The following is an 18,768-nucleotide window of genomic DNA, read 5'->3' as shown; positions in this document are numbered from 1 at the left end:
TTTTGTGGGTACTCTAAGATGGTCACCTTTTATTTTCTTTATGGGAAAAAACAGGTGTAAGGTAGACTCAGGAGTTTGAAAATCTTTATAAATTTTTGCAAATATTTAGTATTCTCTGCCCTAATGGAATACAATTTAATAAAGATACTTTAGTGAAAGAAAAAAACCCAGGCTTTTCTGATCTTAACTCTGTCTCATTTTGTGTCTTGGCAGTGCATTAACTCCTGGCTGAGAATCCAATGAAGATGATGTGCTACAGAACACCATAGAACAGAGACTTCTGTCCTGAACTCTGCATATCGTCACTGCCTTGACAGTGTTTTACGCAAACAGTGATAACAAAATGTGCCGACTTGACTGTAAATCTGACCACGCTTCCAGCTACTAGCTTGGAATTTGAGGTTTTTCTTCAGCCTCCCAAAGAAACAAATCCAGTGTGTACCCCAAGCATGTTTTTCTCCTCTTATACTTTTTAAAAGGTCTGTTTCCTACATTGCTCAGGAGGCAGATTTTAATTGATGAGATGCATAAATCAGTGTCCCTAAGCAGAAAAGTTCCATGTCTGTAAAATTTTCAATTTACTTTTCTTTAAGGGACTCATTTAACTCAAAAATGATGTGTGATGTGTCTGGCACAATCTGTAGCATAACTATTCCGAAATAACTTGTTTTGTGTGATATTGGACTACTGTAGGTCAAGATAATGTTAGTTAATGTGACAGGTGATGTCTTGAGCTGAAAAGATGACTACTTCATCCCTAACATCATTTACTGTCTCATCTCAGAAATCCAATGAGAAATCCAGTATTTCAATGTGGAAGAATGAGATGAACTGAAAAATTGGATCAGAATACAGCAAGTCGTGCAATTTCAGAAACAGGTTGAAATAGGCCATCTTAGGAAGCTAACATTTTTAAATGCAGCGATCTCTTTCTCCAGAATCTTCCTTTTTATATTAGAAACCCACTTCTATTTTTAAGAAGAAAATATTTACACTGCAAAGCAAATACAACTTGATGCTGATAGCTGGCTGAAAACGTTAGCTGTGCAACAAGTTGATCAGCCACTACTCAGCATAATAAGGCTGTTAACTGTAAATCTGGCAACACATTAATAATGTTGACACTAAAGCTATTTAATTTTGGCCAAAACAGATAACAGAGATTTTGTCCTGTTAGAAAGGATCTTCACTGATTACTGGAGGCACTAAACCTTTATCCTCCTTCAGTTTGATTCTAATTGAAGAACATAAACACCAGTGAAACATTAACATAGAGAAACACTGAGATAATTTGAGATTTCTCTTACGCAAGAGTTATTTGGGCTGTATTCAGAACAGAAAGGAACAGCATTAACAGGATCACATACAACATCAGTTTCTGCTTTAATGGTGGTACCACAAGGACTGCTGAACTTGCTTATTACTTTGCAGCCATCGTCAGTTCCCACCATTGTTTCTCTTAGTATTTTAAATACAGCAAAGAGCACATCATAGGTCTATGAAAAGAAAGAGTCCTTTTGCCCTGTCTGTCTGAAGGTCTACCTGATATAACCCCTAATTTTGGCATACTTGTTCGTCTTAAGACCTTTAAATCAAAACCAGATCCAGTCCAATCTTAGAATAAATGCACACATTGATTTGTGGAGGGTACTGTGGGGTGGCAGGGGATGCAACATGGCAACATTACAGAGATACAATCAGTAAGACGTGCCTACGTAAACTAGGCCTAAGAAGGCAGTAAAGTGTTAACCTACCATTTGGAGACAAAGTCACGGCTGGCATCGAATGCATACTTGGCTCAGCTATGTACTTGAAGTCTACAGGAATGTCCCTACAAAAGGAAGAAGTATGTGTTTTATGAAGACATGGAGATTTTCCAAAGGGCTGCCTCCAGTCAGCTGATTTACTCAGCCGCTGAACCATGGACAGCGTATGGTGGTGTCCAAAGGAAGAATGTGCAAAAGCTCAAAAATATTATGAATGCCCACCTAGAGAGCTCCAGCTGTGGAGCCATGTACAAGATAACCTCTGATAGAGTGAATTCACCCCAATCAAATGACCCAGAGTCTAAAGCAGAATCATAACTCCAATTGTAAAACTGTAACACAAAAATACGCTATTGCCTCCAGTTTAACTGCAGCTCTTAAAAAATTCTTATATAGGTAGCAGGAATAGACTGATATATGCATGTGTCTTCTTGGAAAGTCTTGCTGACTTAACTAGAATATTTCTGCCTTTTCTTTTTCTTTTTTTTTTTTTTTAAAAAAAGGAAAGGAAACAGGAGTCTCTCTCTCTCTCTCTCATCTCTCTGACAATGCCCTTTTCCCTCCTGATCTCCCCAAATGGGATGCCAACCAATTCCAAATGTTCACAGCTGAACTGAACTGTGAACTTCTTGGTCTCGATTCCATACAGGACTGTGCCAGTGTATGTTAAGAACATATACTGTCCTGTACGAAGGCATGTGGACCTAAGGAAAAAACAAGTACAGTCTAATCCTTACTCTGCAGAACTGCCATTTGGTTTTGACTATATAAATTTAATTACTAATGGGCTGTGCACATTCACAGTATTCCTCATACCCTACGCTAGAAGGCTGGTAAAAAGGGAAGGCATGCACGTGTCTTTCTCATTAAACAAAAGAAATCTCCAGCAGAAAATAGATTTGATTAATGTATTCAGCAGAAAGCACATGCAAAATGTTCTGTAGCAACATGAATTAATACAATGAAGTTATGACTTCATTGTCTAATTCTCACAGTAGAAGAGCTGCTGGGACACTATTGGAGCAGAGAGCGTGGGTGGCCGTCTTGTACTCGCTGACCGAGCCTTGCTGGATGGCAATACAGTCGACATTAACAAGGTAATTACAATTCTGTTTTATTGTGGAGTAAGTTATTTCCCGATGTCATGTGTTAAGTAACATGCACATGGGCAGCAGGGTGAGAAGCTGGTCTGTTGTCAGGAATCAACATAAATGCTCCTGTGAGTTAAATGTTAAAATCATTTACCCCTCTGCATAAGAGGGGCAACCCACTTAATGCACTCTGTGGCTAAGAGCACGTGCAGGGATAACTGGCTTCCCGAACAGGCAGACCTAAGACTGCACTACTGTTGGACAGTAAATCTGTACATGAATAACAAAAAGTCCACATAATCCCTGAAGCTGACCAACATGACAGCACAGGAAGTGCAGCCCCCTGTGCCCCATGCTACCCTTTTGCATCAATACCCAAACAGCTTCAAACTCCACCTGCAAGAGACACAAGGTCATCACTGCAGTAAGGCCAGATCCTGATCAGCTCCCAACATCCAACACTTCCTCAGCCCACCAGTCATCTGGAGTCCTCAATGCCAGGTAAAAGCAATCCCATTAAAAGCTCCATTAAAAAAAAAATCTCATCACTGAAGATGCATCTCCAATGCTGAACTGTACTGCAGTGAGAAATTTAAATGCAGCACAGGTTGTCCTGCCTTCTCTCCCTTTACAAATGAAGGCAGGCTCGTCTTCTGGAATTTATTAAAGACAGCTCTGCTTTATGTTGAAACCTACCAGACACACTTAGAACAGCTGCAGGATATGCTGCATTAAACTATTAGGCAGAATAAAGAGATATATTTACGTTTCACATTTGCTTCCAGTCAAATTGCTAAATATGCAATATCAGCCTGCTCCCTTAAAAAAATCTTTAAAAAAATTACCAAGAAAGGTGGTGTCATGGTTGCCTGACCTCAAAACTCATGTGATATATTGTTTGTTCAAATTTTTAAATTTAAAGATCTTCAAGTCCTTTCCCCACTTCATAACATTTCAAAGGCTGAAAAGTTTTAAATATCAAAAGTAGTATCTTCTAGCCAAGATTTAGAAACGTGATACTCTGGGGTTCTAACACAACTTCTTCCCCAAGCAGGAGAGAGAAAAATCCTTTTAAAGAAAGAAATAAAAAAAAAAACCAACCAAAAAACCCCACCAACCAAATCCCAAACCCAACCCAATCCAATTTTGGGATCTGCACATCATGAAGAGCTCTCTCAGGAGACTACTGTACCTCTACCAGGAATGATGGAGAGAAAAGGGCTGCTGAGGGGTATAGTTTTACAGAGATGACAGGCCTCCTAAGCCTGCCAGGATAATAACTAAGCTACCAATGCACAGTTCTTGCTTTGCTAGCTGACTTGAGGGTAAAAGGAAATAAAAGCCTCCAAGGTCAATTGCCCAAATCATTTCACTATCTATCCAAGTAGATCAGATGCATATGAAGCAGACAAAAGACAAAACAACATTTTGCATTTCTAGAACAAAGACCACAGAATATGATACCCATGTCAACTTTAATATCACTGCTGTAACGATGCAATCATCTGAAATGCAAAAGCAGACAAATTTTAAAAGTACTCCCACTGAGACTCCTAAAGAAACCATTTAATCTGCAAGAGTCTATCCTATACTTGCAGTCTGAACTTTCAGCAACCAACCAACTGCAATACAGCGTACAGCACAGTGAAATCTATGCATGGAATGAATCCCTGGGGAAAGGAGATGTAAATTCTCAGGGGAGAAGTTCCTCACTGTGATGAGGTCTGACATGGCATCCCATTACCAGCTCTGGCCAAGTCAAAGTGTTTACAAAACATACTACAAAATTCCTTTAGACAATTGAAACTAAGCAATTAGACCAGTTTTAATTACTGGCTTTTAAGGCCATACTCAGGTCATAATTACTTCTGCTTTGTTTCTGTAGGATACTGAAGAAATATTGTGCTGAAGAGCATACAAAGAAACATGCCAAAAGGTGCAGTAACCAAATCACCCTAAGTTGCAAATAATTTTCCTTATGAACTTAGGAAAAAAGGATTTGAGGTGCAGCATGAAATAATTTGCCATGGAAGTTTTCAAGTTCCAAAAGCTTCTGTACTGAATAGATTAACTTAGTTTTAATGCATTGTCAAAATCTAGATCTTGAAATTATAGAAATAGGCCTACAGACCGATTAACATATACCATGGCAGGTTGTGGAGAAAGGTTTTCAAGTCGTGCCTAGGCAGACAGCATTACATTTGCTTTTTACAAAACCAAAAAAAATCCCCGACAACTGTATTACAGAATATTGCCTACAGTTGAGTTCCCTATTATCTGAACAAGGGAGCTCTTTCTTCAGCATACAGCAAGCTCAATACATATTTTTTTCTTCAGAAGGAAAAAACTTCTGCTACTGGAACAATCAGGTTGTGATGTTCCCATGCCAGAACCTTTTTGCCTTTCCTGCTCTTCCCCACAGAGTGACTAAATCCACCCACTTCGCTATTTATTTCAGCCATCAACACAAAGCTCACAAAACAAGGGCAATCCAATCTCAAGGAAATAACAGATTTGTGCAAGTGAGATCCTCCTCCCACTCGCCAGAGAGGAGACATTCCTCAGCAGATACGATATCGTAAAGATTTTTCGTTAAGGAGCTCAGTAAATACATGGGTCTAATTATGAACTGCTGAACAGAGGCCCTCTTGGAGCGACATATGGTGACAGCATTACATGTCTAGCCTAAGCCTGGGTTCCCAGACTTTGGTCATTACCACCGCTGTTACTGGCAATGATAGCAGCCGATCACAGACATGCTGAGGGTTTTGCTGGCTGCCTGGGTAACATGCAAATACCACAGACTGGAGTCTCTTGTCTAGGTTGGGTTTGTTTGTTTTTTTTTTTTTTTAAAAAAAAAAAGCTAGGAAGGAACTGATTAGTCCCAGAGCTGTCAAACTAGTGTCTGTATTGTGCAACAGCTTTGCATGTGTGAATGGCAAAATGAAATGGATACCTAAAGATATGGGAGTGATTATTTAAAAAAGAAATTTGAAATCCTAAAGAAATCTTAAAAGTCCTAAGCTGAAAATCTTAGTACCTAGCTCCTTGTGGAAAACATTTCAGATAGGAGAGATTTGGTTTCTCCCCAGATATGTTAAAAATTGGAAGCCATTTAAAATTATGTTTTTATGAGTTTTTCTTAGATAGACTTTCACTTTTCTGGCATTTATTGTATTCAAACTGTGGGTATCAATGATTGCCAAAAAACCCAGACTACCAGAAAACCAGAAATGAAGCTAGACTAAATTAGCTATTTCATACATGGGCCAAATACTGTATAATACTATGCACATCCAAGTTCAAAGCTTTCAAAATCAACACACATTAATGTAACAGAGCAGACATTTCTTTAAAAGGTTAATTTAAGGGCTAATACACCCTTGGGGAAAGGAGAGAGAACAGAGATTACTAATAGAGTGCAGCGTGCTTCAGGCTGATAGGGCTGTCTTATGCTTTCTTTGGGGGAGAAGGAAATCTGTGAAGTGTCTCGAGCATTAAGCCAGGATGGGTTGGTTAGTATTCAGCAACATGATAGGAAGCAACTGGTTTTAAAGATTAAAATCTCTAGAGAAATTATTCTAAAAGATACAATATTAAGATAAATTATTAATAATTAATGCTAAAAATAAATACAGCCCAATGCCCATATAAAATCTGCACCAATAAAACAGAGGCTATTTAACACATTTTACTTTGCATACAGTGATTTAGGTTTTGTAGGCTTTAAAAACAGTTTTCAAATATTGCAGTACAGTAGGGCAGTAAGCTACGGAAAGTAATTCACTATTAGACATAAAGAATGATTTCAAAAGACATTGAAAGTATTATACTAAGATTTTGGAAGGGATGTTTCCTTTCACTGGACAAAAATGTTTAAGAACTACGACCCATACTAGACTGAGTGGCGGTATGCAGGAGTTTGCAGAATATATACCCAACTTTAACAGTTATCAGAAATTAGCAACAATAGCTGAGATTGTTCTGGTTCTACTTTATTGTGAAACATTTTAGCTACTGCATATATAATTACATAAAAATTCACAGAAATTTAAATTCAGCTCTTCCTCAGCTACCTAGAACTCAGTACACTCTAGTGTCCTATGTGCTACGTACACTTTTAAAAATAAAAACTCTCTTCTCAGTTTGCTCATAATATACTTCAAGTTAAAATTCAAATTTTTAAACTTACCATTCCCAGACTCTTAAACTCTTGTCATCAGATGTACTCACAAACCTCCTATTTTCATCCACAAACACAATGGTGTTGACAGCTCCCAAATGCCTATCGTATTCCTGCACAATCTCACCACTTCGAATATCCCACTACAAATTAAAAAAAGTCAGAATAAGACCTTGTTTTTCACTAAATATTATAATTTTTAGAGGAAGAGATATTAAGTAGACATACCTGTACAATTTTCTTATCTGACATTCCTGCAACAAAGAGATTTTGTTTATCTTCATCAGGATTGAACTTGACACAATAAGGAACCTTCCTGTTTGTGAATCTTGAAATACATTGCCCTGCAACAGACAAGCCATTCATAGTGTGTCAGGTTGGAAGTTCTATGGGCTGATTAGTTCTTTGCAGATATTGATAAAAATTTTACTTTTACTTTACTAACAGCAGGAAATACTCGTTTTAAAGCCCTTGAGAGGATTAGAGGGTAGAATTTACCCTGCTCTTTGATTATACTTTCTTTCATGTTTGTATGCACGCACTTGTATAAACACATACAAACTGTTCCATACTTTTACTACAGCTTTGCAAACAATATAACTGCTCAGTACCCTGTCTGTCATCAGGACATATCAAGGACATCAGGACTGCTCAGGGTATCGCAAGGTGACCACTGTCTTTGCATAGCATCACCTCCTTAGGATCAGAGGTCTTCTTGACAAGAGACTTAAACTCAGGCAAGCATTCCTCAATCCTAAACCTAGAAAAAGGTAACAGTAATCCAACTGCAAAACAAACCACTGACCTCTTCTCAGCCTCAGCCATAAATACCCTGATTACATGTTATCCATAACTTACAGGAGCCTGTTTTAATCCGAAAGCTCAATGTATTTTTCAGGTGTCTAAATAACTGAGTTCAGACTCAAGTCTGGAGAATTTGACTTATACTTTTCTGGCTGTCACCTGCATGAGACTAGCAGCACTGCTAACCAAGAAAGCGAATGTCTTTTTCAAACATGGAAACTTCCTGTCTTAGGAACAGACTTAAGTTTAAAAGAATATTGACAAAAATCTATCCTGTATCTTTTTAGCTTAAGAAACTATTTGGAGCAGAATGTTACAGAGCATCTCCCATGCACTTCTGTGAGAGCATCAGACCTCCACTCCCTATACCAGCAACTCAATTTCCACCATCTTTTCTTATTTGGAGTGCTCTTCAAGTTCAGGTTAACCAAAAGATCAAGTGAAATAATTCTTCTAAATTAAGCATGTTTAGGTCTAAAGTGTGATTTCATTACTTACATTTACAGGCATAAAATTAAACATGCAATTAACTGATTTGGTAAAATTTTGTCTTTTTGCTGGAAATTGTTCTAGCATTACAAATAACCATCAAACTTCTCAGATAAAAAGGTATATGAAATACAGGTATATCGGTAGTGTCAATTGCACCATTACAGATAACAACAAAGCATTTAGGAAGAAAAGACTATTCATCCTGTAATGAAAGCCTAAACACTGAACTGCAAGATGATATTAAGGATAATTGGAAACAACCTGACTGATAATATATCTTGATATTTACTTTTAATTAAACATAGTGCCAAATAACAGCATCTATAAATACAAGCCTACCTGTTTCAGTGTCCCAGAGTTTAAGATAGCGGTCATATGCAGCACTGAGAAAGCGAGTGCCAGCATTATTAAAACAGATGTCTCGAACAGCTTTACTATGTCCTACAAGACAGAAAAAATGCGATAAACTTTTATCCATTCATGCTTAAAGTGAATGTTTTTTTTTTTGGGGGGGGGGGGGTGTTAAACATTTTTCAAGTTAAATGCTCCAGTCTTTAACAACGCAAAGAGAACAAGGAAATTGCTTATTGAAGCTCTTCATGAACACTAGTAAAAAATGATTCAAGTGAGACAGAAAAAGTAACTCCTAAAGAATGATGAGAATAAAACCCCCAAATCCCCACACCTCTAAAGCACTGGAGAGAGAAACAATAGCATTGCACAGAACCAACTGCTGTGCATCATTCATAAATTTATATAAAAGCAGAACTTTAAGTACTGTTGGCTTCAAAGATTGTTCTGGTCACAGTTAAGAGCTGCAAGAGAAGTTTAGAACACTGTAATAAATGTCAACATCTAATGAAAAAGAGGAGAGACAAACACTATGGGAGATACATTTAAAGGAGAAACATTTAAAATTAGGAAACAGGTACAAATGGGAAATATTAGATCAGAAAATTAAGAATGCTTTCATCTGGTGTTAACCTTGCTACCACTCAGCCCCAATACTTTCATCTGACCACTGCATCAGACTTGTAGGAGATCTCTTTAGTTTAAAATATTGACACGGTAACTTAAATATAACAAAATAGCAGGTGAATCTGGTTGATAAGGACCTTTTGAGAAAAACAGTCAAACTGTTCAGAAAGAGCAGTCTATTGAGAGAACCTTTTGAGCCATCATCTTTGCCGCACTGCTGCCATCAGAAATATTAGGTGGAAAAAAAAAAAGACTTCTTTGTTGTTACTCAACATATATTCACTCAGTGTTCTCGAAATGTTCCCATTTCAAAAGGAGAATCAGCTGCTTTTGTTCTGCATTCAAGGCTGCTAAGAAGTTTGTATTTCTCTCTCTCAGCTATCTGCTTTAAAAAGCACCTGTTACATGAACAAAGACAGCACCTGAACCTAAAAAAAATTCCCATGCTTTTGCACTAGAAACTCAGCACAGAAGAGACCACCTATTTAAGATCATCAGACCACAAGATGCCCTCACTGCATAAACACAGAGGCTGCTGTTCTCAACATGAAGATGGGGCAATTTAATTTCACAATTTTGCTTTTGGAAAGGAGTCTTGCATAAAGTATTGATGACTGCAGTACACTCATATCTTGTTTTAAGGATCATAAGGTGTTATACATCAACATTAAATTGCTTGGAATAATGACAAAGGCTCACTAAAAACTTGCACCTTTTTTAGTTCTTATTGCCAAAATTATACTAAATACCATTTGCCTTGGATGCCTATGAGTCCTCTCTATGGTAAATTACTAAGCTAACCTAAATCATATCTCCTTCCATGAAGTTGTTTTAAACATACATTAGTTTAAAAAAAAAAAAAAAGAGTATTACCAATAAATGTTCGTAGACATCTTCGATCACCATATACTTCCCACAGCTTGGGAAAAAAAGAAGGGATGGGGAGAAAAGATGTCAATTGTTAAACAATAATGATGCTGAAATTAAGTGCAAACATATACGGCAACATCTTTTAAGAAATTAATTACAAACATGTGACATCTACTGATTAATCACAACTATCTACCCAGGAATTCACGAGAATGCTCTGTCACCTTCTTGTTAGCAACACCCCCTTAAAATAACTAAAAACCCCATACCATATTCCAACTTTAAAGCCCTAAGGTTTTGCTAGTTAAAAAAAAAAAAAATCAGCTTTCTAATATGATGTATGCCGGACTAAAATGAGATTAGTTCAAGACCACAAATACTTCAGTAAAACGCTTCAGCAGAAACCTATTGCTAGCTCTAAAATTAGGCTTCACAGAAAATGAATTATTATAATAACAAAGGCAATAACCTGAGGGACTTGTGACCATCTAAATGTTATTATTAAATGAGTAACACTGTTCTAACACCCACAGTCTTGTGTATTATTTCTATCTTTATTCCAACAAATTTGTAATTTAAAAATCAAGTGAGAAAAATAAAAGTAACACAGACAAAAGGTACTTGGTAGAAGTACCAAATATTTAAGTATTCTAAAATGCATTGTCTGTATTCAATGATGACATAAAACATATACATGAAAACAGAAGAATAACTCACCTTAATTTTGCAATCCATAGAGCAAGACAACAGTATATGCCCAGAGAGAGGAAACAATCTAACTGCACTGACACCCTGTAAATAAGGATATAATTAAACAGTAAGTGGAGCATCTAGATATTTCCTCAGTTCACTTGCCCTCTTTTCTAAACAAAAAACTAAAGCTTATCTTCGTAAAATATACACATACTGTATCTTGAAAAGAAATAACCTACTGACATTCCATTTTAGAAACAGCAATGCATTTCGAACAACCATATTGGCAACAAATTGTTTCACTTCAACAGCTGTATATATACCCTCCTTCAACACTCACACCATTACTGTGGTAAACACAGCAAAGAAATACAAATTGTCAGTTTGGGCAACCGTTTCTGTGTAACAAGCCCTTTCAGGTGGGGCAGGTGAGGAAGTTTTCCACAAAAAAAAAATTTCTGGCCAGCCCCATTTCTTATTTATACTACCAGTGGCTTCTACCCACTGAACTCAGATTCCTAGGGCACAGCATCTTCCCATCTATCTGTATTTCAGGTACTCCTTGCAGAGGAAGTCCAAAGAACTGCCAAGTACTCATGGTTTGATGTCCCTTCTTTCCATTTCATGTCAATTACTCTATTCATATGCCATCCAGTTCTTCCCACCCCTGGTTGGAGTTGGGTGCTTTATCCTCCCTATTATTGTCTACTTATATCCTCCAGCTTTTCTAGATTTGTCAGCCAATCTTTCTTTTGCTTCTCTCATCTATATCATTATTCTTCTTGTGTTTGAAGGAAAAAGCTATTTTATGCATCAGTCTGTTCTAATAGGATAATAAGCAGAGGAGTGACTAGAGCTTTGGGGAGGAGATGTTATTCTGGAAAGCACTGATAGTTGCAGCTACAAGCTCTTTGATGCAGCAATCACTGAAGAAGAGTTCAGAGCTGTGACTAACTAAAAAAGGGTAAAAGCTAAAAGTGTTCTCTGTGTCCTCCTTTCTTCCATCTTTCAGATATCATTAAGGTGCTGTCCATTGCAAAACAGCATATTCCCTCAAGCAATACTGAAAATTAGAGACAAAAGAAGCAGGAAATTGAGTATAGGCTTTACAAATCTGATCAGTGAAACGCTTTTTAAATACCAAAATTATGTATATAGTTATGGGCTCTGGCACAAGCAGAAACTGTAAATGTTAAGCAGCATCATCAAAGAAAACTCTTAACAAGGCAGACATCTCAAAGGTAGTAGCTGTATTTGGGAATCCTGTAATGCTGATGCATCAATAATCACAAAACCTGTGTTACTTTTCATAAATTTGATATGAAATAGCCCTTAAGTACTTTTACTATTTAAAAAAAAAAAGCATTTTCAGGGATCTCTAGAATCAGCCTCTTATTCATGTGGTAGTTTAGGAAATAAATCCAAATCCCACAGAAGTCACTGAATAATATTTGTCCCTTTAAAGGAGGTCAGTATGTTAATGAAAAAGTATATGCAGGTAAACAACTGCATTTGAGCAGGCAAACACCTTGTGTGAGCATGGAATGCAACCCATTACATGCATAATGTGGTAAAGACGAAAATACTCCTTCCTTCTACTGATTCTTCAGTTTTATAGAAGTCATTAGCTTCAGACACAAAGTGAAGTGGGTTTTTATGATGCATGCTGACAAACACGACTTCCTACCTTTGTATGTCCAGACCACACATGGATTTGTTTCTTTGGAAGATAGCACTTCTCAGGTGGCACTGTAGACCGGAGATTAACTCCAACATCTTGAGGGACATGAAGATAAGATCTCCCCTGATAGTCATACATTTCCTTAACTGAAAAGGTAAACACAGAATTCTGAGAATCCAAGAGCCTGTATTTTAAGAGGTTATAATCCTCGAAAAGCTCAAAACCACACACAATTAAGGTTTTTCTCAACACAGCTGCTCTGCTGTGAAGTGGCAAAGGGGGAACTCAACTTAATCAGACACAGATGTGGAATCTTATTTGACATCAGTTGAGCTCAAATTAAGTAATTTCAGCAAAATCTGCTTGGAATCTGATAATCTGAACATTAAGACAATCTTCCCCCTACACATCTTACTCATCATCAAACAGCAAGAGAGTTCCTCCAGCCAACAAGGGTTTGCTTACACTAACTTTACACGGATTATAATGTGCAACTCTAACCCTGGCATATGCTTGCAATTCACATTCCAGCCAGCTCTGCGCTGTGTCAGTCACATCAACAAAATTACAAACCAGAGGAAAAAAAAAAAAGATCCATTTGGCCAGTATGAACCAATATGGGTCAGCAGTGGCCAACAGCTGCTCTTTAACTAAATTGAGGAAGTGATTGGACAGTCAGACATGCAGGGATGCATTCTGCATGGAAATGGATATTTCAGAGTAGACTTGTGTTAGATAGCCATGATGTTAAGCTGTGCACTGATTAAATTAACTTCTCAGTTTCTGGGACACCGTTATGGCAGTTTTGGTTGTGCAAGTGACCTCCTGCAGAGTATCAATGTTTACAGATGTCTACAAAATGGTGTATTTCTGGAATGTTTGTGTTTGAGAAGATTAAAGTTTATCTTGTAAGGTCTTTCACTGTGAAACTTCAGGTAGAGATCATGAAAAGTTGGATACAAAATATTCTATAGGAGGCTCAATAGCTAAAATTTCAGATTTGTTATGCTTGTCACTAGTCAATAAATACTGTCATGATCTACTACACATAAACAGAATGAAGTACTAATGTTAGCAACACGTATCTCATAGCCACTTCTTCTTTAATGCATACAAGAAAAGATGCTCCAGCTTGTGCGTGTGAGCCTGGCTGTAGAAAGTGGTAAACAAAGAGAGACTTGGTTTACCTAACTATCTGTGCCAAGCAATATAAGGCAGGACTGTTTTGCATGCAGAGAGTTGAAATAACAGTTTCCAAAAATCACTTAATTTTACTTACTTACCAAACCATTTTCTTTGAAGGTACTGCATGCTATAGGCTTCCATAGGGTAATTATTTCATACACAATTATTCATAGTATGACAGCAAGAACATTTACATTAAGAATTGAGGAAGTATAAAGTCCAAATGATTTTCTAAATTGTATGTAAGCCATAACTCAAAGCACTACCTGCTGATGAAAGTACTGACACATAAAACTGCAGTAATTCTGAAGTTGAAACTAAGCCAAACTCATAACTTCAAAATGTTTGCTCTGTAAAATAGGAAAGGGATAAGTGCGTCTAGTACCACTAAAAATAAATAAATAAAACCAATACCCTGAAAGATGACATTTCCACACTGCTCTTCACAGTATGAAGTGGAATTAGTCCAAGTTTATCTCTTTCCCTGTCCTTTATGCTTATGCCTGTGAGCGCTATTACCTCCAATACAGAAACATCAAGGTGCCTCAGCAAAACTGCTGAGGCTGTCTGCCATCCTTACTAATTAACACAGCAGGCAAGAAAACACTGTGAGCAAGAAAATGAGAACAGGCAGGAAGATGCTATTACCATGTAATATAGTCTTCTCCTCTCCAGGTTTATCATCTTCTAGTTTTCCTCTCTTCTGCCTCTTAGCTGTTATTTCATCCAACTCTTTCTGTTCTTCCTGGAAAAATAAAACGTGATCTTGACTTTTAAAAATTCAGCGTTCAGAATCATGTAACAAAATCCAGAACTGCACTACCATTTACTTACTATTAAGAACACATTTATTTGCTAAATGAGATTAGAAATGTTTCTGAGCATCAATAAAGAGAATACCTTTATCAAAACCAGAATAATTTAAAAAGCTATGTACACTGAAAAGAATTAAATATTATCTTTTTATTCATAGACTACAGCTAAGCATCACTGACTGAACAAGAAGGATGCTGGTTCGTTGGGGAGCGTTTTTTTTTTTGGGGGGGGGGTGTAATTGTTTTTCTGTTTGTTTTCTTCTTTTTTAAACAAGTTTTACTTTCAGTTATTTTAAAGCTGCTTCTGTTTATAAACATCTTTTAAACAGACTCTATACACTACACACAGATACAATTAATTTTATTTCCAAACAGTCTTGCAAATAATTGAATGCACAATATTTGGACATATCACCTGAAATGTTTCTATCACCCTAAAGCAGAGCATGGATCTTCTGCTTGGAAAAACTACTAGTGCAGCTGGATCTCTGTTAAAACCACTGCAACGTACTAACAATTTGTATTGTGTTAAAGTAGTACTTACTTCTGATGGTTTGGCTACTTCTTTTTCATCAACATACTTTGCCCATGGTCCCAGAAAACCATCAATATTAGATGCATCATTCTCCTTGAACTTCTTCCTTTTTTCAATTTTCCTTTGTCCTGTTTCAAACACTGTTAAACCTGAAGAAAGAACAATACACTGCCTAGCTGCTAACAAAGAATACATCATCACAGGTCACATCATAGTCAGTTTTAAAAGAAAAAAACACCACCACCACTCCTTCCAATACACACAGCAAAATGGAAAAAGCATTTGAGCAAAATTGGCCAAAGCATTGCTAACTTTTCTAACTATGAACACTGCTAACTATGTACAGTAACAGAGGAACCATTTAAACTGTGTGTCATGGTTTGTTAGAGTATTTAAGCATGCACGTACCCATGCATTTTTAACAATAAGTCTGCAGACTGCATGAACACATCAATTTTCATACTCTAAATAGTGCAGTGCTTGAAAGAGTAGAGTCCTAACAATTGGCTTCTGATCCCCCTCACCTCTCTCAGTTTCTAAAAAAACCCCGAAATCCAAAATAAGACAAGTCTCCCAAAACCCCAACCACAACTGGGTACTTTAATTTAGTAAAAAAAATCATAGAATCATAGAATGGTTTGGGCTGGAAGGGACCTTTAATGGTCATCTAGTCCAACCCTCCTGCAATAAGCAGGGACATCTTCAACTAGATCAGGTTGCTCAGAGCCCCGTCCAACCTGACCTTGAATGTTTCCAGGGATGGGGCCTCCACTACCTCTCTGGGCAACCTGTTCCGGTGTTTCACCACCCTCATCACAAAAAACTTCTTCCTTATATCTAGTCTGAATCTACCCTCTTTTAGCTTAAAACCATTATCCCTTGTCCTATTGCTACAAGTCCTATTAAAAAGTCTGTCCCTGTTGACACTGTCATCTACCTCCAACCACTATCTTGTTCTTTCATATAAATGATAGCTTTTCACAAATGCTGTGCCCTCAGAATTGCATTTGTCAAAACCATTAAACAATATTTTCTTTCCCTCCCGTATCTATAAAGTTAAAAAAATGTTAAAGTAATGACTTAAAAGTTTTTCAGAAGGTTGTATATACAATTATGTGCAATTTTCAAACAATGTTTTCCTATAGCATCGGTAATACTCATCTAGTGCAAATGAGCCAAAAAGAGCTTTGTATAAGCAAGGGGAAATAGGCAATGTAAAAATTAAAGTAATGATCGTATGAAGGAATTGTACATTAATGAAGAGTTTTCTTAAAATAAATTATTAAAATTCCATTATGAAAAGTTTTTTTTTTTTTATTTTTGAAATGATTTAATCTTAGCCATTTCTGTCTAATGTCTGTAGCTGCTATACCAAAATAAGTCTATTTTCTTTATCCTATTTTGGAAGGAAAGAGTGAAATAACCTTGGATATATCCTGTGGAAGAGGACACAGAAATAAAGAACCTTTGTATACACATGTGAATAAGATGTTAGAAAAAGACATGCAAGGGAAAGCATAACTGTAAAGTTTACATAGGTACAATTTTCCAATGCAAATAAGTCACTGAGTGTTAAATACCTTTATCAAAGTATTAATTACAAACTCCACACCTCCGGTAGTCAATCCTCCTAGTGGCACCCCATGCCTTTACCATTTGGCAACCTTCCAATGGTTTTTCTTTTCCAAATAACCCAAACAGCTTAACTCTGCTAAGCAGATATAACATGCAATTCCCAACAGAATGCTAGAGGTTGCATACAGAGTGATCAGTTTGCTACCGAGTAGCACAGTTAAGGTGATTAGCCCAAGATACAAGTATCCTAATGCAGACATATGACAATTTTAGCTAAGACAGAATTTAAGAGGACCAAAAAGTTCTGTTTCAAAGATACAGATCAATTCTATTCATGTAATAGCACATGCTAGTTTCATATTACAAATCCTAATTTGAAATTTGACATTATGATAGCCTGAAATATTTGCTACTTCAGGAAAATAAAGCCCCCCAATATCTCTCTTCCCCTTGTCACATTACAACTGCAACACATCCTCATTTATTGTGTCTTTGGACGTGGGTAATTCCTTCCTTTGCTGATACCTATTCCATTTTTAGTGAGGAATAAATGGAAACAGTCATCAGTTGCAAGTCATTTATATGAGATTCTGAATTATTTACCTTGATTTTTTTCAGCTTCTTCTACAGAACCAATATATTTGGTAGCAACTTCAGGGTTATCTATAGAGGGATCTAATGCATAACCTAAAACAAGAGGAGAAATAAGATACTGTTATTTCAAGCTTTTTAGTTTTGTACAACTTTTATTACTCTGCCCCCCCACCCCCAATTTTTTCCCGTTGGCTCTCAAGGAGCTAGGATGAGGAAGGGCTGATACTTTGAAATCCTATGCACTTTTCACTTGGCCTGAGTATTAAGATTACTACGAAGTATTACCATGAAGCCCTTGAGTATGCATTGCTGCCAGAATGCTTAAATTTGCACAAGATAGAGAAAGCAAATAAATAAAATAGGCAACAGTTAACATAAGACACAAAGGGAGGGTAGTCACAGGAAGCAAAATCACAGAATCTTTCTGGTGGGAAGGGACCTCAGGAGGCCCCTGGACCAATAGCCTGCTCGAAGCGAAGTCAACACTGAATTCAGACCAGTTTGCCATAATGCAAACATTAGACTTTGAAATGCCACAGCAACCTCTTCTTGTTGTAACATGGCATAAGGAAAAGACTACCTCAAAATCTTACGTTAGTGACACGTGATTTTAAACAGATGCTGCTTTAGTTCAGGGCACTGTTCCTTGGTTTGCGAAGCCAGTAAGTCACACTGAAACCAGCCTGTTGCTGCTGCACACAGAGAGCCCTCTGGTTTCAGCAGCAGCCTCTGGCCCCGCAGCCCCCTGCCCTGCCCGCTACCTCGGCTGGGTCAAAGTGAGTGCTACTCATCTCTGGCAGTCCTGGGGATGGCAGCAGCTGGAAGGGAGAGGACAGAGATGGGGAAAAAATGAAAACAAATGAAGTTTTCTAGGGTTTTGTTCATATTCTATCTCCCCCAGCAGAAATTATTTCATCCTCCTCCTGCCAGAGCTGGGAAAGCTTGTTCCTTCAACTTGAAAGCAGTTGCTTTAACTAACGTGGATGGTATCAGAAGCAGCAGCAATGGCCTTTAATTTTTAAAATAATTCAGTACTCACATCTTCATTTCCTGATTACAGCTATTGAGTCTCGTTAAAAAAAAACAAACCCAAAACTGCTGCATTTACTCTTATAAATAATTTATAAAATGTACCAGCATTTCATAGATATTCAGGATGTTTACAAATTTTTGAAATTGAGGTTCTCATTTTAGTATGCATATCTTACAGTTTTTCTCCATTTCTCCTGAAGTGGATAGCATGATCTTACGAGAATTAGATAGACAAATCCATCTAGTTTCCAAGGAACAGGTGCACTGAACAGTTACTGACCACCATGGCTTTTTTTTTTGGGAAAGACTGCACCCTGGTGGACATATCACCAATTTTTATTAAATATTATTCAAGTGACAAAATGTCCCTTGAAGACCCAATGAGAATTTCTCCGTATCGGGAAGGAAAAAAAAAAGAAAAAAAAAGCAATGAAGATATTAAACCATCGGTAAAAGTAATCACACACACAAAAT

General features: G+C 37.2%; 1 protein-coding gene across 1 annotated transcript in view; it reads right to left on the bottom strand.

The window, feature by feature from the left end:
• The window catches only part of CDC40 (cell division cycle 40), a 44,218-nt gene that overhangs the window by 2,510 nt on the left and 22,940 nt on the right, over positions 1 to 18,768 (bottom strand). The window contains exons 4-13 of the mRNA XM_072855672.1: positions 17,272 to 17,355; positions 15,103 to 15,242; positions 14,392 to 14,488; positions 12,565 to 12,704; positions 10,902 to 10,976; positions 10,188 to 10,233; positions 8,676 to 8,777; positions 7,269 to 7,384; positions 7,050 to 7,183; positions 1,755 to 1,831 (exon numbers count right to left, since the gene is read on the bottom strand). Coding sequence (XP_072711773.1) covers positions 1,755 to 1,831; positions 7,050 to 7,183; positions 7,269 to 7,384; positions 8,676 to 8,777; positions 10,188 to 10,233; positions 10,902 to 10,976; positions 12,565 to 12,704; positions 14,392 to 14,488; positions 15,103 to 15,242; positions 17,272 to 17,355 — 1,011 coding nt within the window. The remainder of the gene's footprint in view (positions 1 to 1,754; positions 1,832 to 7,049; positions 7,184 to 7,268; positions 7,385 to 8,675; positions 8,778 to 10,187; positions 10,234 to 10,901; positions 10,977 to 12,564; positions 12,705 to 14,391; positions 14,489 to 15,102; positions 15,243 to 17,271; positions 17,356 to 18,768) is intronic.

This window comes from Ciconia boyciana, chromosome 3 (genome assembly GCF_034638445.1).
Source record: "Ciconia boyciana chromosome 3, ASM3463844v1, whole genome shotgun sequence".
Taxonomy (NCBI): Eukaryota; Metazoa; Chordata; class Aves; order Ciconiiformes; family Ciconiidae; genus Ciconia; species Ciconia boyciana.
This window is presented reverse-complemented; position numbering and strand designations above follow the sequence as displayed.